Source organism: Myotis nattereri (assembly GCF_964212035.1).
Source record: "Myotis nattereri genome assembly, chromosome: X".
Lineage (NCBI taxonomy): Eukaryota > Metazoa > Chordata > Mammalia > Chiroptera > Vespertilionidae > Myotis > Myotis nattereri.
This window is the reverse complement of record NC_138078.1, coordinates 14,395,639-14,421,641: the sequence shown is the minus strand read 5'-3', so window position 1 is coordinate 14,421,641 and position 26,003 is coordinate 14,395,639. Positions and strand designations below refer to the sequence as shown.

At 44.8% G+C, this 26,003-nt stretch overlaps 2 protein-coding genes and 1 long non-coding RNA gene across 3 annotated transcripts in view; 1 reads left to right on the top strand and 2 right to left on the bottom strand.

Moving 5' to 3' along the window:
• LOC308511258 overlaps positions 1 to 26,003 on the top strand; it is an 808,460-nt gene that overhangs the window by 328,867 nt on the left and 453,590 nt on the right. The window lies entirely within an intron of this gene.
• On the bottom strand, positions 5,637 to 7,550 carry LOC308512080 (putative ATP-dependent RNA helicase DDX53; the record flags this gene model as incomplete). The annotated part of the gene is made up of 1 exon (XM_081081876.1): positions 5,637 to 7,550. One exon carries the CDS (start codon positions 7,548 to 7,550, stop codon positions 5,637 to 5,639), a length of 1,914 nt encoding a protein of 637 aa, XP_080938002.1.
• Positions 15,424 to 17,337, bottom strand: LOC308511424 (putative ATP-dependent RNA helicase DDX53; the record flags this gene model as incomplete). The annotated part of the gene is made up of 1 exon (XM_081081466.1): positions 15,424 to 17,337. One exon carries the CDS (start codon positions 17,335 to 17,337, stop codon positions 15,424 to 15,426), a length of 1,914 nt encoding a protein of 637 aa, XP_080937592.1.

The following is a 26,003-nucleotide window of genomic DNA, read 5'->3' as shown; positions in this document are numbered from 1 at the left end:
TGTTTGTCTAGAGGACTTATCCAGTGATGACATTGGTGTATTAAAGTCCCCTACTCTGATTGTATTGTTGTTGATCTCTCCTTTGATATCTTCCAGAAGATTTTTTATGTATTTGGGTGCTCCTGCATTGGGTGCATATATGTTTATCAGGGTTATATCTTCTTGTTGTATTGATCCTTTTAGTATTATGAAGTGGCCTTCCGTATCTCTTGTTATGGCCTTCACTTTGAGGTCTATTTTGTCCAATATAAGTATTGCTACCCCAGCTTTCTTTTCCTTTCCATTTGCCTGAAAGATATTTTTCCATCCCTTCACTTTCAGTCTGTGTGAGTCCTTTCTAATGAGTTGGTTCTCTTGCAGACAGCAAACGTATGGGTCATGATTTTTTATCCATTCAGCCACTCGATATCTTTTGGTTGGAGCATTTAGCCCGTTTACGTTTAAAGTTATTATTGAAGGGTACTTTCTTGTAGCCATTTCTTTTTTTGTGTTGCTGTTTTATTTCTGGGATTTTTATTTCTTCTTTTTACACCAGTCCCTTTAGCATTTCTTGCATTGCTTGCTGGGTGGTGATAAACTCCCTTAGCCTTTTTTTGTCTGTGAAGCTTCTTATTTCCCCATTAAGTTTGAATGATAGCCTTGCTGGATAGAGTATTCTTGGATTCAGTCCTTTGCTTTGCATCACTTTGTAAATTTCCGTCCATTCTCTTCTGGCCTGATGTGTTTCTGTTGAGAAATCATTTGATAACCTAATGGGAGATCCCTTGTATGTAACTTTCCGTCTCTCTCTTGCAGCCTGTAAGATTCTCTCTTTGTCCTGAACATTTGCCATGGTAATTATGATGTGTCTTGGTGTGGGTCTTTTCGGGTTCACCTTGTTTGGGACTCTCTGGGCTTGTGTGACTTTTTTCTTCCCCTCCTCAGGGAAGTTTTCTGATATTATTTCTTCGAATAGGTTTTCTAATCCTTGTTCATCTTTCTGTTGTTCTGGCACCCCTATCATTCGTATGTTGTTTCGTTTCATGTTGTCCCAAAGCTCCTTAGGCTCTCCTCCTGTCTTTTAATTTTTTTCTCCAATTGCAGTACATTTTCGGTGTGTTTTGCTTCCTTGTCTTCTAATTCACTAATTCGGTCCTCCGCTTCTCCTAGTCTACTGTTGATACTTTCCATGGTGTTTTTTATTGCAGCTATATCACTCTTCATTTCTTCTTGGGTCTTACTTAAGTTGTTGATTTTTTCATCTGATTCTTCTAGCTTCTTCCATATGTTATTGATTTTTTCGTCTGTTTCTTCTTGCTTCTTGCATAGGTAGTTGACTTTTTCATCTGTTTCTTCTTGCTTCTTGCAGAAGTTGTTGATTTTTTCCTCCATCCGGTTTTTGCACTCTAGGACCCTTATTCTGAATTCTTTTTCTGTCGCGTTGCATGCCTCTGTATTACTTAGCTGCTTTTCTGGAGAGTCGTCCTTCTCTTTCCTTTGGGGGTTTCTTTGTCTACCCATGTTTGATCTCACTGACATATCTAGATGTTGAGTCGTTCAGTGGCTGCTCCCTGGGTGGCAGTGACTCCTTGGTCTGTGGTTGCTCTTCGGGCGGTTGCAGTGGCAGCTGCTCTTCAGTTGGCAGCAGCTCCTCTGGTGGGTGCTGTTCACAGCTGTGGTGGCTCTTCTGGCTGGTGGGGGGAGGTTTCACATACAGCTGCTGTTCCTCAGCAGAGGGTGTGGTGCTCAGGAGGCTGCTGTTGCTTGGATCGGCTGCGTTGATTTAAAGGCACAAAATACAACACAACAAGGCGCCACGTACCACGCACTTAGTCCTGCCAGGTATTCAGGAGAGTGTTGAATTTCCCTGCGATACACTGTTCCTCTGTGTTGTAAACCACAGTCCTTATTTTAAAGCAGGCTGTATTTGTTTCCCAGACTGCCTTATTTTGTGTTTAGCAAAGAGTCAGTTTGTGGCTCAGCCTCTGGGTGGCAGTGTTCTGGGGTTGACCTCTGAGGCTATACGGCTTCCCTATCGCACTTAAAGCTGGTTTGGGGAGGTCAACTATCCAGAGCTGTTTCTTTAATTGTTACCCTGCTCTCTAAAATATTTCTTGATATGTCATGGTTTCCATGATGCACATCATCCTGTTCCTTCTCCGTTGGGAATGATTCATTGAGGAGCTTTTGTGATATGGCACATAGAACTACACAAATCAGCAGAAATGGCCTTAACTTTATATGTATTCATTACTGAGCATGACTGTTGTACTCAGTCTACCTATGAAGTCAAGACACAAAGCCCCGCACTGGAACATGATGGGCATTTGAGTCCATTCTTCCTCATCCTGTACTTACATGATTGATTTTTCATTTCTTTATTTAACTAAAAGTAGGCTTTATATTTATCATTTATCGTCACCCTAGGGTCAATTGCAGCAGCTGCGAAGCCTCAGGGCCCCAGGGTCAGCGGAGCGGCAAGGCTTCAGGGCCCCGGGACCAGCGGATCCGAGAGGGATTCCGCATTGGATCAGCGGAGCAGAGAGGCCTCAGGGCCCCAGGATCAGCGGAGAAGCCGAGAGGCCTCAGGGCCCCAATATCAGCGGAGCCGGGAGGCCACAGGGCCCCGGGATCAGCGGAGTGGGAAGCCTCCCGGCCCTAGAATCAGCTGAGCCAGCAGGCCTCAGGGCCCTTGGATCAGTGGAGCTGAGAGGCCTCAGGGCCCCAGGAATCAGTGGAGCCCAGAGCCCACAGGGCTCCTGGGATCAGCAGAGCAGGGAGGCCTCAGCGCCCTGGGATCAGCGGAGTGGCGTTGCCTCCAAGCCCTGGAAAAAACGGAGTGGCGAAGCCTCCCGGCCCCAGAATCGACTGAGCCAGCAGGCCTCAGGGCCCTGGGACGAGCGGATCCAAGATGCGTTTCGCCCTGGATCAGTGGAGCTGAGAGGGCTCAGGGCCCCAAGATCAGCAGATACGAGAGGCCTCAGGGCCCCAAGATCAGTGAGCCAAGAGGCCTCAGTGCCCCGGGATCAGCGGAGCAGAGAGGCCTCAGGGCCCCAAGATCAGTGGAGCTGCGAGGCCTCAGGGTCCCGGGAGCAGCGGATCCGAGAGACCTCATGGCCCCAGATCAGGGAGCCAAGAGGTCTCAGTTCTCCAGGAACAGCAGAGACAAGAGGCCTCAGAGCCCCGGGATCAGCGGAGCCCAGAGGCCTCCAGGCAGCGGGATCAGCGGAGCTGTGAGGCGGCGCCCGCCCTGGAGCCAGTGCCCAGGCCCCAAGATTTACCACAGGCCCCTTCACCCCTGCCCTTGCCCCGCCTCCACCGCCGCCCCCCTGTCCAGCTGCTGCCCCGCCTGCCTCACTTGCTGAAGTCCAAATCTTAGGCCAGCCTGCTGCAGCTGCTGGCAGGGGCTGCCACCCAGGGGGCTCCCCCAGCCCCCATCCGCAGCGTGTTGGAACTCTGCTTGGCTGCCACAGCCACAGGCGCATGAGGACCACCCTGCTACTTAACTCCCAGGCGCTGAGAACAGTTTGGGCCGCCATGCCTGGAGGGCAGGCACACGTGTGCCTGGTGCAGTGGGACTTGCTGGGGAGCCCCCCGCATTCCTGGCCGGGCCTTATGCCCATCGCCCAACGTGGAAGGGCCGCAGCGGCCACCAGGCCCTGAAGGCTGCCCTGAAAGTCACACAAAGACAGCCTTCTACTGGAGGGCAGGCATGTGGTGCTCCCGGAAGATGCCGGAGGTAGGGAAGGAAGGTCATGGAAGGGAACAATTGCAAGAGGAGATCCCGCAGGTTCTGAAAGCAGAGGACCAGCTCCTTGCAGACCTGAACTCTGTGTGGGCCTCCTTATCGGCCCTGGCGGTGGGAGACACAGGAGGAGGTGATGGAGCGGGGCTGCGCCCAAGGAAGACTCAGAGGAAGCAACGTGTGGACAGGGCCAGGCGGAGCAGGCAGGCCCGTGCGATGCCCGCTGGAGCGCAGCCAGACCCCAAGGCGACCACCAAGCCAGGCCCCAGGGAGAAGGGAGCAGATGCCACTCCACTCTCTGGAGAAGACCATTGAGCAGAAAACTAAAGAAACCGATTTTACATCATTTCCCAGGTGGAGAACAGTTGGCATGTAAGCCCCTGACCAGTGCCCAGCCTCTCCTCTGTCTGTCTATCTCACTCTTAGGTACCATGTTCTTTGTTCTCTCTTAACTGCAACTCATTTTTAAACTAGATTGCTTTTAAAAGAAGACTAAATATAGTTTCCCTTAAGTTATTTAGGTGGTGCTGGGGCTGCTGGGGCTGTTGTGGGCCTGATAGAAGACACAAACACACAGCGGGGGGCCTGTACCCAGCAGCCCCAAGGCCCACCACCTTGGTGCTGGGGCTGCTGGGGCCTTGATCAGAGACCCCCAGCACCAAAATCAGAGACACAAACCCGCAGGCCCGGCACCCAGCAGACCCCAGGCCTTCCCGTCATCGCTAAGGAGCAGCAAGCGGAGCAGTAGGAAGCAGCAAGCAGGTTGGCAGGAAGGAGAGAGGGGTTATGGACTGCTAGAGGGCACATGCTGGGCTAAGGGACCCCCCACCATCCCCAGTGCACGAATTTCCTGCACCGGGCCCCTAGTTTAATATAACCACATGAATTTACTAGTGAAGAAAGTGAGAGCTCCAATGTCAAGACCATTTTTACCAATGTTTGGTAACAAAATTTGTATGAAAATATGATTTGCACTGAGTCAGGCACCCTGTTCTGCTAGTCACATCTGTTGGGGAAAAAATAGAATTTGGGAATCTTCTAGAAGATTTAGCAGTTATCCTATATAATAAAAAGCTAATATGCAAATTGTCCCCTTGACTGGTAGTTTGACCAGTAGTTGGACCAGGGGATGGGGCCAGCCAGCCAACCACCTATGGCTCCGCCCCTTAGCTGGCCCTGCCCCTGATGGCCCCCCCCCGGAACCCCAATCAGGGGCGGGGCCGACCTGCCAACCACCTGTGGCCCCTCCTCCCAGCTGGCCCCATTCCCAATCGGGCCCCCCCCCATCAGGGGCAAGCCAGCTGGCCAACCTCCCATGTCCCACCCCCACTCCACACCTCCCTCCCGGCCACCGGGCTCGATGGCCCCGATTGGGGTGGGCTGGCCAGACCCCACCCATTCACAAATTTGTGCACTGGGCCTCTGGTTTTCTTATGAATTAAAATAATTAGGTAAGTACATTGGAGATATTTTTAGGGATTATTTTGGCACTGATCACTGGGTGAAAATGGAATATATTAACTGGGATAAGCTTGATAAAAACTATGTTTCATTTCAGTACAACTATTTTAAAACAAGAAAAGTGCCATTGTTTTCTACTACCAAGTCTTTTAGAGAAGACACTGATGGCCATGGCAGGCTATAATAGAATCTAAACTTTAACCAACACATAATATCTATTTCCCCTACATCTCCCCCACAGAATCTCTCACTCCGTCATTTTCAAAACACTTGACTTTATTAAGGAGTTTACACACAATATTGAAAGCTTAGTGGTATTATTAAATAGTCAGTTGTCTTCCAACTATCAGTATGTTTCCAATGCTTTTCAATAAGTATCTTGAACGCTGCATATCTTTAACTTATCTTGAATCTTCTGGTAGTCTGGCACAACTTCTTTTCACTGCAGATCTTAATGAAACTCCTTGGGTTTTTGTTGAAATAGTTTTGATTTGTGTCCTGTGTCTCTATTTTGTTCACCTAACTTGTATTTTTTGGCCATTGTTACAAGAGCTTCTGGGATACTTTGATTTGATCTTTCCAGAATTTTAATCAATTCAGGGGCAGTCTTCCAATCATTTTTCGTCATAAGAGTAATGGACGTGCCAGTCTTCCCTGCTCTTCCAGTACGCCCTACTCTGTGTACGTATTCTTCAATGTTTCTTGGGAAATCATAATTATACACATGTGTGATATCATCAACATCAAGACCTCGGGATGCTAAGTCAGTAGAAATCAGTATTTTCACATTTCCACTTCTAAAGTCATCTAATGCCTGCTCACGGTCACTCTGTTCTCTTTTTCCATGCAAGCATTGTACAGGCAGGCCTTGGACACTTAAATCGCTGGATAACTCATCAGCAACAATTTTTCTACTGACAAACACGATGACTTTGTCTTTGGGTGACAGGCTGTGTAGGAATTCTTTTATAAGAGATCGTTTTTCTTCTTCTGTGGTAACAATTATATTTTGCTTCACTGTATTTACAGCAACTAGGTCCAGAGTACCAACATAAACGATCATAGGCTCTTTCAAATAAGTTTGTGAAAGTCGACGAATGGCATCTGGCCAAGTTGCACTTGTCATAATCGTTTGCCGATCTGGGCGCACATCTAATAAAATCTTCATTATCTGAGGTTGAAATCCCATGTCTAGCATCTTATCAGCTTCATCTAAGACTAAGTAGGTTATGCTTCTAAGGTTGACAAAATTATTCATTTGCAGATCATTCAGTCGCCCAGGAGTTGCAATAATGATGTCTATGTCTTTGGCAACGTCTTTTATTTGTTGTTGTCTACTTCCACCACCGTATATACAAATACTTTTAAGATTTTTATATGCATACTTAGAACATTCATTTCCTATCTGGAGAGCTAATTCTCTAGTCGGTGTAAGGACTAGCATGCCGGGACCATTCCTCTGTCCTCTGGGTGTTGGTTGAGAACTGATGTGAATAAGCCCAGGCAATAAATAAGACAAAGTTTTGCCTGTGCCAGTTTGGGCGACTCCTACAAGATCTATCCCTTGTAGAACAATTGGCCACACCTGTGATTGAATTGGCGTTGGCTTTTGAAACCCTGCTTTTTTAATGTTTTTCATTATTTCAGGATAATTCTGGAAAGCGTCCTCAAATTTAATAGTTGGGTTGGGGATAGACCGTTTTTCACCATCTTTCAAATCATCACAAATTATATTGAAGCGTTCCTTCCTCCAAAGGTCTGCCTGCATTGGAGACAGAGAACTTGTTGCTTTGGATTCTATGTAAAAGTCTTTTTTAATGGGTGCTAAGTCTTCCCATCGTCTTTTCTCCCAGTCTGTCACTCTTGCCTTAATTCGATCCCAGTCTATCAATGGTCGAACTTCTCTAACAGTGTTATCTGTGGTTAAGTCTCTTGCAACAGCTGGCTGGGCTGCAGCATTATTAGCAGTGCCTTCCGAATATTGGTGGTTGCTTCCTTGTCTTTCAACAATAGTCTCTATAATTGCTTTGGCCTTTGCTTGCATATCCTTGCTGCCAAAAATGTTTACGTCTGCTTCGGAATCACCCTGTACCGGGAAGATCTGTATTTTCGTGTTTGTCGTACTCTGAATGTCTCTTATTTTTGATCCGCCATGACCAATCACTGTACCAACCAGACTGTTTTTTATTTTGAAAACAAGAGGAGGGCCTTGGAGGCCAGGAGCCCTAGGCTCCAGGTGGCTGGAGGAGCTGCCCCAGCTCTGGCCTCTGCCACCTCTTCCTCCCCTGCCATCTCTGTAGGCCCTGCCAGCCCTGGGATCCCTTAGTTTTGGCTCTGCCCACTTCTGCTTTGGGGCCCAGGCCATTGCTACATGGTAGAATTGGTACAGACTTATCGCCTACCACCAGTTGGGAGATGTGGCCTCAGGTCTCTTTCTCTTCAGGCTCTGGAGAAACAGACCATACTGACTTGTAGATAGGTAGTTATATACCCGTTACCTGGGGAAACATTTAATGTGATGTCACAGAGGGATGGCCTGACCAATCACAGGCTTGGGACTAGGGTGAGGTAAGCAGGTATCTCTGAAGCAAATTTAAAGTGACACTCACTCTCAGAGGTTGAGCCTATAGGCCTTTACAGGACCTTGAGAGTGAGTGTTTCTGCACCATGGGTGTCATAGGTGCCTCCATTGCTCACTTCATGCTAATTTTAGCTCAGTTTGGGAGCAGATTTGAAGCAAGCCATGAACTTATCCACATAGTTTTGCTTTTTTTTTTTTTTTAAGTAAATCAATTATTTCCACAGGAAGAAATATAGTGCATTTGTTTGTTTCCTTAGATCCTTCTTCTTTTGCCAGTTACATCTTCATGGCATTTTTCTCTCTTCAGCAAAAGTTGAAGTTGCACAGAATAGGTTTGATTCTCCATGTATCCTTGTATATGTAAGGACCAGTGTCAAATCCCCTTAAGGTTTCTGTTCATCAGGGTTAAATTCCTAGTTTTCTAAAATATTTCTTTTCTTTTCTTTTTCTTTTTTTTGTTGGCTGTAGGCCTGTCATAAATGGCTTTAATTATGTTGAGGTATGATCCTTCTACTCCGGAATTGCTGAGAGTTTTTATCAAAAATGGGTGTTGGATTTTGTCAAATGCTTTTTCTGCATCAATTGATATGACCATGTGGTTTTTTTCTTTCAATTTGTTTCTGTGATGTATCACGTTTATTGATTTGCGGATATTGTACCATCCTTGCATCCCTGGGATAAATCGTACTTGGTCATTTTGTATGATCTTTCTGATGTACTGCTGGATCCGATTTGCTAAGATTTTGTTGAGGATTTTGGCATCTATGTTCATGAGGGATATTGGCCTGTAATTCTCTTTCATTGTGTTGTCTTTACCTGGTTTTGGTATTAGGGTGATGCTGGCTTCATGGAATGAGCTTGGAAGTGTTCCTTCCTCTTGAATTTTTTGTAGTAGTCTGTGGAGGATAGGTTTTAGTTCTTCTTTGAATGTTTGGTAAAACTCCCCTGTGAAGCCGTCTGGTCCTGGGCTTTTGTTTGCTGGAAGCTTTTTGATGACTGCTTCAATTTCTTCCATAGTTATTGGCCTATTGAGATTTTTAGATTCTTCCTGATTGAGTTTTGGAATGTTGTATTTTTCTAGGAATTTGTCCATTTCCTCCAGGTTGTCTGGTTTGTTGGAGTAGAGCTGTCCATAGTATTTTTTAACAATCATTTGTATTTCTGTGGGGTCTGTTGTTATTTCGCCTCTATCGTTTCTGATTTTGTTTATTTGGGTCCTCTCTCTTTGCTTCTTGGTGAGTCTGGCTAGAGGTTTGTCAATCTTGTTTATCCTTTCAAAGAACCAGCTCTTGGTTTCATTGATTTTCTGTATTATCTTTTTGGTCACTATGTTATTTATTTCTGCTCTAATCTTTATTATCTCCTTCCTTCTGCTCACTCTGGGGTTTTCTTGTTGCTGTCTTTCTAATTCTTTGAGTTGTAGAGTTAGATGATTTACTACCATTTTTTCTTGTTTTTTGAGATAGGCCTGTAGAGCTATAAACTTCCCTCTCAGGACTGCTTTCATTGTGTCCCATAGGTTTTGGATTGTTGTGTTTTCATTGTCATTAGTTTCCAGGATGTTTTGAATTTCTTCTTTGATTTCATTGGTAACCCAATCAATATTTAATAGCATGCTATTCAGCTTCCAGGTGTTTGAGTATTTTGGGTTGTTTTTATTGTAGTTTATTGCTAATATTATGCCATCATGGTCTGCGAAGATGCTTTTTATGATTTCAATCTTCTTGAATTTGGGGAGACTTTGCTTGTGACCCAATATGTGGTCTATTTTTGAATATGTCCCATGAGCATCAGAGTGGAATGTATATTCCGTGTCTTTGGGGTGAAGTGTTCTGAAGATGTCTATTAAGTCCATCTGATCTAGTGAGTCATTTAGGATTGCTGTTTCTTTGCTGATTTTTTGTCTAGAGGACTTATCCAGTGATGTCAGTGGTGTATTAAAGTCCCCTACTATGATTGTATTGTTGTCGATCTCTCCTTTGATATCTTCCAGGGGTTTTTTTTTTATGTATTTGGGTGCTCCTTTATTGGGTGCATAGATGTTTACCAGAGTTATATCTTCTTGTTGTATTGATCCCTTTAGTATTATGAAGTGGCCTTCCTTATCTCTTGTTATGGCCTTCACTTTGAGGTCTATTTTGTCTGATATAATTATTGCTACCCCAGCTTTCTTTTCCTTTCCATTTGCCTGAAAGATATTTTTCCATCCCTTCACTTTCAGTCTTTGTGAGTCCCTTCTAATGAGTTGGGTCTCTTGTAGACAGCAGATGTATGGGTCATGTTTTTTTATCCATTCAGCCAATCGATGTCTTTTGGTTGGAGCATTTAGTCCATTTATGTTTAAAGTTATTATTGAAAGGTACTTGTTTGTAGCCATTTCTTTTTTTGTGTGGCTTTTTTCTTTCTGAGATTTTTATTTCTTCTTTTTACACCAGTCCCTTTAGCATTTCTTGCATTGCTTGCTGGGTGGTGATAAACTCCCTTAGCCTTTTTTTGTCTGTGAAGCTTCTTATTTCCCCATTAAGTTTGAATGATAGCCTTGCTGGATAGAGTATTCTTGGATTCAGTCCTTTGCTTTGCATCACTTTGTAAATTTCCGTCCATTCTCTTCTGGCCTGATGTGTTTCTGTTGAGAAATCATTTGATAACCTAATGGGAGATCCCTTGTATGTAACTTTCCGTCTCTCTCTTGCAGCCTGTAAGATTCTCTCTTTGTCCTGAACATTTGCCATGGTAATTATGATGTGTCTTGGTGTGGGTCTTTTCGGGTTCACCTTGTTTGGGACTCTCTGGGCTTGTGTGACTTTTTTCTTCCCCACCTCAGGGAAGTTTTCTGATATTATTTCTTCGAATAGGTTTTCTAATCCTTGTTCATCTTTCTGTTGTTCTGGCACCCCTATCATTCGTATGTTGTTTCGTTTCATGTTGTCCCAAAGCTCCTTAGGCTCTCCTCCTGTCTTTTAATTTTTTTCTCCAATTGCAGTACATTTTCGGTGTGTTTTGCTTCCTTGTCTTCTAATTCACTAATTCGGTCCTCCGCTTCTCCTAGTCTACTGTTGATACTTTCCATGGTGTTTTTTATTGCAGCTATATCACTCTTCATTTCTTCTTGGGTCTTACTTAAGTTGTTGATTTTTTCATCTGATTCTTCTAGCTTCTTCCATATGTTATTGATTTTTTCGTCTGTTTCTTCTTGCTTCTTGCATAGGTAGTTGACTTTTTCATCTGTTTCTTCTTGCTTCTTGCAGAAGTTGTTGATTTTTTCCTCCATCCGGTTTTTGCACTCTAGGACCCTTATTCTGAATTCTTTTTCTGTCGCGTTGCATGCCTCTGTATTACTTAGCTGCTTTTCTGGAGAGTCGTCCTTCTCTTTCCTTTGGGGGTTTCTTTGTCTACCCATGTTTGATCTCACTGACATATCTAGATGTTGAGTCGTTCAGTGGCTGCTCCCTGGGTGGCAGTGACTCCTTGGTCTGTGGTTGCTCTTCGGGCGGTTGCAGTGGCAGCTGCTCTTCAGTTGGCAGCAGCTCCTCTGGTGGGTGCTGTTCACAGCTGTGGTGGCTCTTCTGGCTGGTGGGGGGAGGTTTCACATACAGCTGCTGTTCCTCAGCAGAGGGTGTGGTGCTCAGGAGGCTGCTGTTGCTTGGATCGGCTGCGTTGATTTAAAGGCACAAAATACAACACAACAAGGCGCCACGTACCACGCACTTAGTCCTGCCAGGTATTCAGGAGAGTGTTGAATTTCCCTGCGATACACTGTTCCTCTGTGTTGTAAACCACAGTCCTTATTTTAAAGCAGGCTGTATTTGTTTCCCAGACTGCCTTATTTTGTGTTTAGCAAAGAGTCAGTTTGTGGCTCAGCCTCTGGGTGGCAGTGTTCTGGGGTTGACCTCTGAGGCTATACGGCTTCCCTATCGCACTTAAAGCTGGTTTGGGGAGGTCAACTATCCAGAGCTGTTTCTTTAATTGTTACCCTGCTCTCTAAAATATTTCTTGATATGTCATGGTTTCCATGATGCACATCATCCTGTTCCTTCTCCGTTGGGAATGATTCATTGAGGAGCTTTTGTGATATGGCACATAGAACTACACAAATCAGCAGAAATGGCCTTAACTTTATATGTATTCATTACTGAGCATGACTGTTGTACTCAGTCTACCTATGAAGTCAAGACACAAAGCCCCGCACTGGAACATGATGGGCATTTGAGTCCATTCTTCCTCATCCTGTACTTACATGATTGATTTTTCATTTCTTTATTTAACTAAAAGTAGGCTTTATATTTATCATTTATCGTCACCCTAGGGTCAATTGCAGCAGCTGCGAAGCCTCAGGGCCCCAGGGTCAGCGGAGCGGCAAGGCTTCAGGGCCCCGGGACCAGCGGATCCGAGAGGGATTCCGCATTGGATCAGCGGAGCAGAGAGGCCTCAGGGCCCCAGGATCAGCGGAGAAGCCGAGAGGCCTCAGGGCCCCAATATCAGCGGAGCCGGGAGGCCACAGGGCCCCGGGATCAGCGGAGTGGGAAGCCTCCCGGCCCTAGAATCAGCTGAGCCAGCAGGCCTCAGGGCCCTTGGATCAGTGGAGCTGAGAGGCCTCAGGGCCCCAGGAATCAGTGGAGCCCAGAGCCCACAGGGCTCCTGGGATCAGCAGAGCAGGGAGGCCTCAGCGCCCTGGGATCAGCGGAGTGGCGTTGCCTCCAAGCCCTGGAAAAAACGGAGTGGCGAAGCCTCCCGGCCCCAGAATCGACTGAGCCAGCAGGCCTCAGGGCCCTGGGACCGGCGGATCCGAGAGGCCTCGGGGCCCCAAGATCAGTGGAGTGGCGAAGCCTCCAGGCCCCGGAATCAATGGAGTGGGGAAGCCTCCGGGCCCCGGAATCGACTGAGCCAGCAGGCCTCAGGGCCCTGGGACAAGCGGATCCAAGAGGCGTCCCGCCCTGGATCAGTGGAGCTGAGAGGCCTCAAGGCCCCAAGATCAGCAGATCTGAGAGGCCTCAGGGCCCCAAGGTCAGTGAGCCAAGAGGCCTCAGTGCCCCGGGATCAGCGGAGCAGAGAGGCCTCAGGGCCCCAAGATCAGTGGAGCTGCGAGGCCTCAGGGTCCCGGGACCAGCGGAGCCTAGAGACCTCATGGCCCCAGATCAGGGAGCCAAGAGGTCTCAGTGCTCCAGGAACAGCAGAGACGAGAGGCCTCAGAGCCCCGGGATCAGCGGAGCCCAGAGGCCTCCAGGCAGCGGGATCAGCGGAGCTGTGAGGCGGCGCCCGCCCTGGAGCCAGTGCCCAGGCCCCAAGATTACCACAGGGCCCTTCACCCCTGCCCTTGCCCAGCCTCCACCGCCGCACCCCTGTCCAGCTGCTGCCCCGCGTGCCCCACTTGCTGAAGTCCAAATCTTAGGCCAGCCTCCTGCAGCTGCAGGCAGTGGCCGCCACCCAGGGGGCTCCCCCAGCCCCCATCCGCAGCGTGTTGGAACTCTGCTTGGCTGCCACAGCCACAGGCTCATCAGGACCACCCTGCTACTTAACTCCCAGACGCTGAGAACAGTGTGTAGCCGCCATGCCTGGAGGGCGGGCACACGTGTGCCTGGTGCAGTGGGACTTGCTGGGGAGCCCCCCGCCTTCCTGGCCGGGCCTTATGCCCATCGCACAATGTGGAAGGGCCGCAGCGGCCACCAGGCCCTGAAGGCTGCCCTGAAAGTCACACAAAGACAGCCTTCTACTGGAGGGCAGGCATGTGGTGCTCCGGGAAGATGCCGGAGGTAGGGAAGGAAGGTCATGGAAGGGAACAATTGCAAGAGGAGATCCCGAAGGTTCTGAAAGCAGAGGACCAGCTCCTTGCAGACCTGAACTCTGTGTGGGCCTCCTTATCGGCCCTGGCGGTGGGAGACACAGGAGGAGGTGATGGACCGGGGCTGCGCCCAAGGAAGACTCAGAGGAAGCAACGTGTGGACAGGGCCAGGCGGAGCAGGCAGGCCAGTGCGATGCCCGCTGGAGCGCAGCCAGACCCCAAGGCGACCACCAAGCCAGGCCCCAGGGAGAAGGGAGCAGATGCCACTCCACTCTCTGGAGAAGACCATTGAGCAGAAAACTAAAGAAACCGATTTTACATCATTTCCCGTTGGAGAACAGTTGGCATGTAAGCCCCTGACCAGTGCCCAGCCTCTGTCTGTCTATCTCACTCTTAGGTACCATGTTCTTTGTTCTCTCTTAACTGCAACTCATTTTTAAACTAGATTGCTTTTAAAAGAAGACTAAATATAGTTTCCCTTAAGTTATTTAGGTGGTGCTGGGGCTGCTGGGGCTGCTGGGGACCTGAGAGAAGACACAAACACGCAGCAGGGGGCCTGTACCCAGCAGCCCCAAGGCCCACCACCTTGGTGCTGGGGCTGCTGGGGCCCTGATCAGAGACCCCCAGCACCAAAATCAGAGACACAAACCCGCAGGCCCGGCACCCAGCAGACCCCAGGCCTTCGCGTCAGCGCTAAGGAGCAGCAAGCGGAGCGGTAGGAAGCAGCAAGCAGGTGGGTAGGAAGGAGAGAGGGGTTATGGACTGCTAGAGGGCACATTCTGGGCTACGGGACCCCCCATGCATCCCCAGTGCACGAATTTCCTGCACCGGGCCCCTAGTTTAATATAACCACATGAATTTACTAGTGAAGAAAGTGAGAGCTCCAAAGTCAAGACCATTTTTACCAATGGTTGGTAACAAAATTTGTATGAAAATATGATTTGCACTGAGTCAGGCACCCTGTTCTGCTAGTCACATCTGTTGGGAAAAAAATAGAATTTGGGAATCTTCTAGAAGATTTAGCAGTTATCCTATATAATAAAAAGCTAATATGCAAATTGTCCCCTTGACTGGTAGTTTGACCAGTAGTTGGACCAGGGGATGGGGCCAGCCAGCCAACCACCTATGGCTCCGCCCCTTAGCTGGCCCTGCCCCTGATTGCCCCCCCCCAATCAGGGGCGGGGCCGACCAGCCAACCACCTGTGGCCCCTCCCCCTTGCTGGCCCCATCCCCAATTGGCCCCCCCCATCAGGGGCAAGCCAGCTGGCCAACCTCCCACGTCCCTCCCCCCCTCCTCTCCCTCCCCCCCCCCGGCCACCCGGCTCGATAGCCCCGAATGGGGCAGGCTGGCCAGACCCCACCCATTCACAAATTTGTGCACTGGGCCTCTGGTTTTCTTATGAATTAAAATAATTAGGTAAGTACATTGGAGATATTTTTAGGGATTATTGCGGCACTGATCACTGGGTGAAAATGGAATATATTGACTGGGATAAGCTTGATAAAAACTATGTTTCATTTCAGTACAACTATTTTAAAACAAGAAAAGTGCCATTGTTTTCTACTACCAAGTCTTTTAGAGAAGACACAGATGGCCATGGCAGGCTATAATAGAATCTAAACTTTAACCAACACATAATATCTATTTCCCCTACATCTCCCCCACAGAATCTCTCACTCCGTCATTTTCAAAACACTTGACTTTATTAAGGAGTTTACACACAATATTGAAAGCTTAGTGGTATTATTAAATAGTCAGTTGTCTTCCAACTATCAGTATGTTTCCAATGCTTTTCAATAAGTATCTTGAACGCTGCATATCTTTAACTTATCTTGAATCTTCTGGTAGTCTGGCACAACTTCTTTTCACTGCAGATCTTAATGAAACTCCTTGGGTTTTTGTTGAAATAGTTTTGATTTGTGTCCTGTGTCTCTATTTTGTTCACCTAACTTGTATTTTTTGGCCATTGTTACAAGAGCTTCTGGGATACTTTGATTTGATCTTTCCAGAATTTTAATCAATTCAGGGGCAGTCTTCCAATCATTTTTCGTCATAAGAGTAATGGACGTGCCAGTCTTCCCTGCTCTTCCAGTACGCCCTACTCTGTGTACGTATTCTTCAATGTTTCTTGGGAAATCATAATTATACACATGTGTGATATCATCAACATCAAGACCTCGGGATGCTAAGTCAGTAGAAATCAGTATTTTCACATTTCCACTTCTAAAGTCATCTAATGCCTGCTCACGGTCACTCTGTTCTCTGTTTCCATGCAAGCATTGTACAGACAGGCCTTGGACACTTAAATCGCTGGATAACTCATCAGCAACAATTTTTCTACTGACAAACACGATGACTTTGTCTTTGGGTGACAGGCTGTGTAGGAATTCTTTTATAAGAGATCGTTTTTCTTCTTCTGTGGTAACAATTATATTTTGCTTCACTGTATTTACAGCAACTAGGTCCAGAGTACCAACATAAACGATCATAGGCTCTTTCAAATAAGTTTGTGAAAGTCGACGAATGGCATCTGGCCAAGTTGCACTTGTCATAATCGTTTGCCGATCTGGGCGCACATCTAATAAAATCTTCATTATCTGAGGTTGAAATCCCATGTCTAGCATCTTATCAGCTTCATCTAAGACTAAGTAGGTTATGCTTCTAAGGTTGACAAAATTATTCATTTGCAGATCATTCAGTCGCCCAGGAGTTGCAATAATGATGTCTATGTCTTTGGCAACGTCTTTTATTTGTTGTTGTCTACTTCCACCACCGTATATACAAATACTTTTAAGATTTTTATATGCATACTTAGAACATTCATTTCCTATCTGGAGAGCTAATTCTCTAGTCGGTGTAAGGACTAGCATGCCGGGACCATTCCTCTGTCCTCTGGGTGTTGGTTGAGAACTGATGTGAATAAGCCCAGGCAATAAATAAGACAAAGTTTTGCCTGTGCCAGTTTGGGCGACTCCTACAAGATCTATCCCTTGTAGAACAATTGGCCACACCTGTGATTGAATTGGCGTTGGCTTTTGAAACCCTGCTTTTTTAATGTTTTTCATTATTTCAGGATAATTCTGGAAAGCGTCCTCAAATTTAATAGTTGGGTTGGGGATAGACCGTTTTTCACCATCTTTCAAATCATCACAAATTATATTGAAGCGTTCCTTCCTCCAAAGGTCTGCCTGCATTGGAGACAGAGAACTTGTTGCTTTGGATTCTATGTAAAAGTCTTTTTTAATTGGTGCTAAGTCTTCCCATCTTCTTTTCTCCCAGTCTGTCACTCTTGCCTTAATTCGATCCCAGTCTATCAATGGTCGAACTTCTCTAACAGTGTTATCTGTGGTTAAGTCTCTTGCAACAGCTGGTTGGGTTGCAACATTATTAACAGTGCATTCTGAATATTGGTGGTTGCTTCCTTGTCTTTCAACAATAGTCTCTATAATTGCTTTGGCCTTTGCTTGCATATCCTCGCTGCCAAAAATGTTTACGTCTGCTTCGGAATCACCCTGTACCGGGAAGATCTGTATTTTCGTGTTTGTCCTACTCTGAATGTCTCTTATTTTTGATCCGCCATGACCAATCACTGTACCAACCAGACTGTTTTTTATTTTGAAAACAAGAGGAGGGCCTTGGGGGCCAGGAGCCCTAGGCTCCAGGTGGCTGGAGGAGCTGCCCCAGCTCTGGCCTCTGCCACCTCTTCCTCCCCTGCCATCTCTGTAGGCCCTGCCAGCCCTGGGATCCCTTAGTTTTGGCTCTGCCCACTTCTGCTTTGGGGCCCAGGCCATTGCTACATGGTAGAATTGGTACAGACTTATCGCCTACCGCCAGTTGGGAGATGTGGCCTCGGGTCTCTTTCTCTTCACGCTCTGGAGAAACAGACCATACTGACTTGTAGATAGGTAGTTATATACCCGTTACCTAGGGAAACATTTAATGTGATGTCACAGAGGGATGGCCTGACCAATCACAGGCTTGGGACTAGGGTGAGGTAAGCAGGTATCTCTGAAGCAAATTTAAAGTGACACTCACTCTCAGAGGTTGAGCCTATAGGCCTTTACAGGACCTTGAGAGTGAGTGTTTCTGCACCATGGGTGTCATAGGTGCCTCCATTGCTCACTTCATGCTAATTTTAGCTCAGTTTGGGAGCAGATTTGAAGCAAGCCATGAACTTATCCACATAGTTTTGCTTTTTTTTTTTTTTTTTTTAAGTAAATCAATTATTTCCACAGGAAGAAATATAGTGGATTTGTTTGTTTCCTTAGATCCTTCTTCTTTTGCCAGTTACATCTTCATGGCATTTTTCTCTCTTCAGCAAAAGTTGAAGTTGCACAGAATAGGTTTGATTCTCCATGTATCCTTGTATATGTAAGGACCAGTGTCAAATCCCCTTAAGGTTTCTGTTCATCAGGGTTAAATTCCTAGTTTTCTAAAATATTTCTAGATATGTCATGGTTTTCATGATACACATCATCCTGTTCCTTCTCCATTGGGAATGATTCATTGAGGAGCTTTTGTGATATGGCACATAGAACTACACAAATCAGCAGAAATGGTCTTAACTTTATATGTATTCGTTACTGAGCATGACAGTTGTACTCATTCTACCTAAGAAGTCAACACACAAAGCCCCTCACTGGAACATGATTGGCATTTGAGTCCATTCTTCCTCATCCTGTTCTTACATGATTGATTTTTCATTTCTTTATTTAACTAAAAGTAGGCTTTATGTTTATCATTTATAGTCACCCTGTGGTCAATTGCAGCCGCCCATTAATATAACCTTAATGCTGATTCTCTCCTTCATCCTAGTATCTTCTAGTTTTAAGTCTTTTGCCAGGTACATATTCATGTACTTTTTCTCTCTTATCAAAAGTTGCTGATTAAAATTTGAACCCAATCAGATATTGGGTTAAAGTTGGTGCAACACTTTGAAAAACCCTCTCCATGTCAGTATTTTTCTGGAAAAGTACTTTCTAAAGAAAGAATAGGTAGCTTGCCAAATATGTTGGTAAATATAACATCCTATATCTCTTATAGTCACAAGTAGAGGCCCGGTGCGCAAAAATTTTTGCACTGGGGTGGGGGTTGTGGGGGGGTCCCTCAGCCCGGCCTGTGCCCTCTCTCAGTCTGGGACCCCTTGGGGGATGACCACCTGCTGGCTTGAGCCTAAACTTGCAATCAGACATCCCTCTGGCAGCCCAGCAGCCCCCGGGGGATGTCCACTTGCCAGCGGGGAGCAGACCTAAGCTGCAATCAGACATCATTAGTGCTGCTGAGGAGGCGGGAGAGGTTCCCACCACCACCACTGTACTGGCAGCCATCAGCCTGGCTTGTGGCTGAGCAGAGCTCCCCCATGTGGGAGCGCACTGACCACCAGGGGGCAGCTCCTGCATTGAGCATCTGCCCCCTGGTGGTCAGTGTGTGTCATAGTGACCAGTCATTCCCAGTCTCTCTGCTGTTAGGGTCAGTTTGCATATTACCCTTTTAGTATATAGGATAGAGGCCTGGTGCACGGTGGGGGCTGGCTGGATTGCCCTGAAGGGTGTCCCAGATCAGGGTGAGGGTCCTGCTGGGGTGCCTGGACAGCCTGGATTTGGGGCTGATGGCTGTTTGCAGCTGGTCACACCCCCTTCAGGATGGGGGTCCCACTTGCGTGCCTGGCCAGCCTGAATGAGGGGCTGATGGCTGTTTTCAGGCTGGTCACACCCCCTTTAGGGTGGGGGTCCCCACTGGGGTGCCTGGCCAGTCTGGGTGAGGGGCTGAGGGCCGTTTTCAGCCTGGCCGGCGACTGAAGCTCCCAGCCTCTCCTTTTTTTCTTTTTTTTTTTAAAATTCTGGGATTTATTTACCTTCTATAATTGAAACTTTGTTGCTGTCACTGGAGCTGAGAACCGGCTCCAGCTCCGTGGCCATGGCCTGCTGAAAGCAGGTATCTGGGGTTTGTTTAGCTTCTATAATTGAAACTTTGTTGCTTTAAGAGCTCAGAGATGGGCCGTGGCAGGCGGGGAACCTTGGCTTCCTCCATCACTGAAGCAAGCAAGCCTCCTGCTCGATTCAGCTGCATTGCTGCCGGCCGTCATCTTAGTTGGCGGTTAATTTGCATATCACCCTGATTAGCCGATGGGAAGTGTAGCAAAGGTACGGTCAATTACCCTTTTTGTCTTTTATTAGACAGGATGCATATTAGGTATCTCAGAAAACTCTGATATTTACAGGAATTGAGAAACTCAATTGGGCATTATTTACTCCAAAGTTTCCAAATGAACTTGCCAGTAGAACCTCTACTCAATATTTTAATTAAACTCTTTGTGTGGAAGAATTTTAGACTTATGGAAAAGTTACCCAGATTGTACAAGGGGTTCCCATATTCTCTTGAACCAGTTTGTTTCCTCCAATCTTATCTCACACTACTATGGCACATTTATCCAATATAAGAAACACACACTGGTATATTAATATTAACTAATCTCCAGACTTCATAACACCAGTTTTATGTTAATGTATTTTTCCTGTTACAGGATCTAGTCTTGGACATCGCATTGCCTTTAGTGGTCATGCATGATTTGTGACAGTTTTTCAGCCTTTCCTTATTTTTCATGGCCTTGTCAGTTTTGAGGAGTAATGGTCAGGTATTTTGTAGAATATCCTTCCTATTAGGTATGCTTGATGTAATTTCTCATGTAATTTCCCAATTTACACTTGGGTTGTGGTTTTTTTTTTGGAGCAAGTTTTGAGCTTCTTATGCCTTGGCGCTGCTATCTGTAGACTGACATAGTAATACCTATCTCATACACACAGACACAAACTCACAGTTACACTACTTGGTTAATAGTAGGAACTCTTTAAGTCCCAATTACCCGTGTTTTAGAAACAATAGTTATACAGAGACAATTATGGAGGTCCCCAAATGACTGTCTAAGAATTTCTCTGAGAGTTTCCTCTCTAGTCTACACCAAAATAAAAAGAATAAGGATAATAAAAGGTTTTTTTAAAAAATTTTATTCAACTTAAATTATTTTATTCTAACATTGTGCTCTTCTATTTTTGTAAAATATCCTTTTAAAAATACAATGAGGATTTTAAATGGTTTTTTAAAGATCTTTACTAGAACAGAAAAAGTAAAACTAATACCAGTAGCCAGATTAGGTTTTGAAATATTATTGGTAAGTGAAATCAAAGGCATTATAAGCACTCATCTAGCACATTAGTAATTGCATACAATTCAGCATGTTATTAGATAGTAATGATGATGGCAGGCAAGAAGGGTTAGAGTGAAGTATTGGAGGCTGGAGAATAGAGGCAAAGACCTATAAGGGATATAGGTTTTATCTGTCACTAGGAGGTCTGAAATTAGAGATAAGAGGATGTTGAAGTTTCAGGGTAAGAAACCAATGTGACCTTGGGAAACAGATGAAGACAGCCTGAAGGACTGGGATAAATGATGCAGGTTATAGAGAAAAGGGGAACTGGAGAAAGATAGTTTAGGTCAGGGGAAAGGAAAAGGGAACTGTCAGGAACCATATAGACAATCAAAGAAATTGCATTTAAATTTTCCAAAGAAAGGGAGTGAACTTAGAGTGAAGAAGTCAAATGACACTGTTGGTATTAATTAAGGAAGCAGGTCCATAGGAAGAAAGCAGGATGCAGTGAGGTATAGGATGGGAGCTGTGTTTGTGGTATTTTAAGTACATTAGACTGAGAGATTTGAACACCGTGGCAGTGGTAATTCAGAGAAAGGAACAGCTAGGAAGAGAAGGGAGCCAAGTAACAACAAACATTTTCTTAGTCCTACTATATACACAAGAATAAATTCAAAACGAATAAAAGACTTAACTATAAGTCGCAAAACCATAAAAACCCTAGAAGAAACCATAGGCAGTATAATCTCAGACATATCTTGGAGCAATATTTTTGCTGATATGTCTCCTAGGGCAAGAGAAACAAAGGAAAAAAAGAAACAAATGGGACTGTATAAACTAAAAGCTTCTGCACAGCAAAGGAAACCATCAACAAAATGAAAAGGGAACCCACTGAATAGGAGAACGTATTTGCCAATGAGGCATCTGATAAGGGGTTAATTTCCAAAATATGTAAAGGACTTACACAACTAAACACCAGGAAGATAAACAATACACTTAAAAATGGCCAAAGGACCCGAATAGACCAAAAGAGAATATGAAAGATATTCAACATCACTAATCATCAGAAAGATTCCAATTAAAACCATAATGAGGTACCACTGCACACCTGTCAGAATGGCTACCATCAATAAATCATCAAACAATAAGTACTGGCAAGGATTTGGAGAAAAGGCAACCCTTATGCACTGTTGGTGGGAATGCAGACTGGTGCAGCCACTGTGGAAAACAGTATGGAGTTTCCTTAAAAAATTAAAAATGGAACTGCCTTTTGACCCAGTGATCCCAATTCTGGGAATATATTTTAAGAATTCTGAAACACCAATCAGAAAGAATATATGCAGCACTATGTTCACTGCAATGTTATTTACAATAACCAAGATCTGAAAACAGTCCAAGTGCCCATCAATGGATGAGTGGATAAAAAAGCTGTGGTACATTTACATAATAGAATACTATGCAGCTGTATAAAAGAAGGAACTCTTACCCTTTGGGACAGCATCGATGGACTTGGAGATTATTATGCTAAACGAAATAAGCCAGACACAGAAAGACAAATAGGATATGATCTCACTTATATGTGGAATCTAATAAACAATGTAAACTGACAAACAAAATCGAACCAGAGGCATGGATATATGGAACAGACTGACAGAGGTCAGAGGGGAGTGGGAGGGGAGGAGTGGATGAAAAAAGTGGAAGAGATTAGCCAAAGAACATATGCAGATGCATAGCCCATGGACACAGACAACAGTGTGATGATGGCCAGAGGGGGATGGGTGGAGGTGGGTAACGGTGGGAAATGTGGGACATCTGTAATATTTTTAACAATAAATTTTAAAAAATACATACATTTAAAATGCAATTATCAAATTATTTCATTTATGTATCTCATTTAATCATCACAGCAACTCCATGTATTTTTCTTCTTCATGTGAGAACACTGACACTCATTGATGTTACATAATATATCCAAGTTCATGCAAAGCTATCCTCCTATATAATAAAACCTTAATATGCAAATTGACCCAACAGCTGAATGACCAGTCACTATGGCATGCACTGACCACCAGGGGGCAGACACTCAGTGCAGGAGCTGTCCCCTGGTGGTCAGTGTGCTCCCACAGAGGGCGTGCCACTCAGCCAGAAGCTAGGCTCACAGCTGGTGAGTGCAATGGTGGTGGCGGGAGCCTCTCCCACCTCCGCTGCAGGTGGGCAGTAAGGAGTGAGGGGTCCTGGACTGTGAGAGCCCCAGGCGGCGAGAGGGATGTCTGACTGCCAGCTTAGGGCCTAAGCCAGCAGGTGGACATCCCCCAAGGGGTCCTGGACTGCAAGAGGGAGCAGGCTGGGCTGAGGGACGCCCCCCTCCCTCTAGAGCTAGTGGTAAATAAGTAAGCTGAATTTAAACACAAGTTTAATCAATCAGCTCCCTGGCCTTTCCCACTCCTCTCCACTCCTGTTTACAGAGGAAAACATGCTGGATTTGGTGCCTGATTATAGAGATGGAATTAAAGAAGTGTTAAATCAGAGTTAACTTAAGTTTATGAATTAGAGAGTCACTGAAGCAAAGAATCTCAGAGCCATTTTACAAAAAAAAATTGGACTGGAAGTCATTGAGAAGGCAAGAAGTGTTTGGTTTCAGACATATCCAGTTTGTGGTGTGGTTCCAATGGAAATGTTAAGTAAGACTGGAGATTTTGGACTATAGTTCAGATGAGGAGATAAGGAGTAGAGATATGAACATAATCAGCATAGAAGCTGTAGTTGAAACTGAGAATGGATATTCTTTCCAAGAAGTAGAATACCAAAAGACAGGTTGAAGAATAGCTTACAGGATTAGCAAATTCATATTATTAGATAATGAGAAGAGAAGGACAGGGAACCAAGTGAAGAAACAAGAAATATTTAATAGAATCAGAAGAAAGTTTTCTAATATGAAATAAGGGCAAAGAACATGTTGAGAAGGGCTGGTACGTAGAATACTGAATTTGGAAGAAGGAAATCACCAATGACTTTCAGGAGGGCCTTTTTTTTGTTGAATAACAGAGGAACACATATTACAAGGGAAGCAATTGGGATGAGACAACTGAATCACTGGGGAACTTTGTATAATGGAGACAGAACTTTATATCTTGTACCAAAAGCTGAAAGGCACTGTCTTAATTTTTAAACAAGGCTTCTAGTAAATCAGGATTTCATGGCCAAGTTGCTAGGATTGTTCTGTGAAGGAGTCAATGGATTTCAAGATTAATTATCACGAATATTGGAAGAAAATGAACTTTCAAAATATGTGGATGGAAAAACAAACCCAAAATATGTAGGAGGATAGGATGAGGGAGAGAATCACAAGGAAACAAGAACCATTCATTAATAGTTTCAGAAAAGGAAAGTCTTTCTAGAAGGAGGGGGAAGAAGTACTGGGAGTTCTTTCAAGGAGATTACAGTGCTATTTTTAGCTACCCATTAAACCTTTCTCTATCAAATTTAGTTTATTCTTCACAGAGTGGGAGATGCATTATTTAGGTATATGAAGAAGTAAAGCTATTGAAGTAATTAATTCTCCTTTCAGCACAAATAGTAAAAAAATACTGTGAGCTGATTAGCACCTGCAATAAGCTCCTTTGGAGAAATTCTTGCTTACCAGCTACTTCCTATGGAAATTTTAACATATTGGCATTTATTTAAAAATAATAACCTTCAATTATCCCGTGGCTCTATTTTGAGGCATTTGAAGGGCTTTTTAGGACTATTTCATTTCTGATAGCTACGATGTAGGTAAGTGGAAAGAACAACGGTATTATCTACATCATTTGCATTATATACAGAAGCCAAACAATAATCCTTAGAATCATGGGATTATAGAGATGGAAAGGACAGACTGGAGAGCATCTATTCTTAACCCTCTCATTTGCAAGTGAGAAATCTAAGGTCTACAGAAGCTCTGTCCAATAGAAGCATAATGCAATTTTAGTGGACACATTTCTTTTTTTTAAGTGAAAAGAGAAAGAACTCACGGACACAGACAAATGTGTGGTGATTTTGGAGGTGAGTAGTGAGTAGAGGTGGAAGAGGGTATGGGGAGATAAATAGTGATGGAAAAATAAAATAAAGAAAATAATAATTATTATTTAAAAGAAGCGAAAAGGAGAGATTTCTAATTCTGGACAAGATGGTGTAGGCAAATTTCCCCCTATTCCTCCTGCTTATTTATTCCATATCGAAAGCAAACAAGGAGACTATAAAACCTGCAGAGAAGGCAGACCAGCGAAGGACTTTGGAACTTGAGGAATGACAAAATGGTGAGGTATCTGGGTTTCCTTTTTTGCCTACCTTACATTATCCAGGATTGGGTGCTGGAGGAGCTTGCAACTCAGAAGTACCCACAGGCATGGCCAAAAGCAAAGCCCTAATAAAAACCTGTTCTTTTTGTTGTTGTTGTTAATATCTTACTGTGCCCAAGTTGGAAATTAAACTTTATCATAGGTATGTATGTATCGGGAAGAAACATAGTATATATAGTGTTCGGCACTATCTGTTGTTTCGGGCATCCAAGGAGGGGGGTGTGTGTCTTGGAATATATATCCCACAGAGAAGGAGCACTACTGTAGATCTAAGATCCATTTTGAGTTAATTTTTGTATCCTCTGTAGGGTGGATGCCCAAATTCATTCTTTAGCATGCAGATATCCAGTTGTCTCAGCACCATTTGTTGGGAAGATGTACCAGCAAGAAATGGGTTGTGAAAATTGTAGTCTCCAAGGAGGGCTTACTTCTTAGTACCACTTCAAATGTGGCCTTGGAAGATAGAGAACAAGGAAGAGCCTTCCACAGTGTGGAGTCACGGGCCACAGAAATTTATGATAAAGGGTATTCATCCTTTTTAAAAATATATATATTTTATTGATTTTTTACAGAGAGGAAGGGAGAGGGATAGAGAGTTAGAAACATCGAAGAGAGAGAAACATTGATCAGCTGCCTCCTGCACACCCCCTACTGGGGATGTGCCCTACAACCAAGGTACATGCCCCCAACTGGAATCAAACATGGGAACTTTCAGTCCTCAGGCCAACGCTTCATCCATTGAGCCAAACCTGTTAGGGCAAGGGTATTCATCCTTTAGAGCAGAACTAGGATATAATGAAAACCTGTTATTTTAAGCCATAGGCCAGGAAAGGATCAGCCTTGCACGAAAGAAAACTTTTTGATAATAACTGCCCTACTCACACATTACAGAAAACAAACAGACAAACAAACAAACAAACAAACAAACAAACAAACAAAATCCAGTGCACCTCTCCTAGCCCTATCAGCAAAA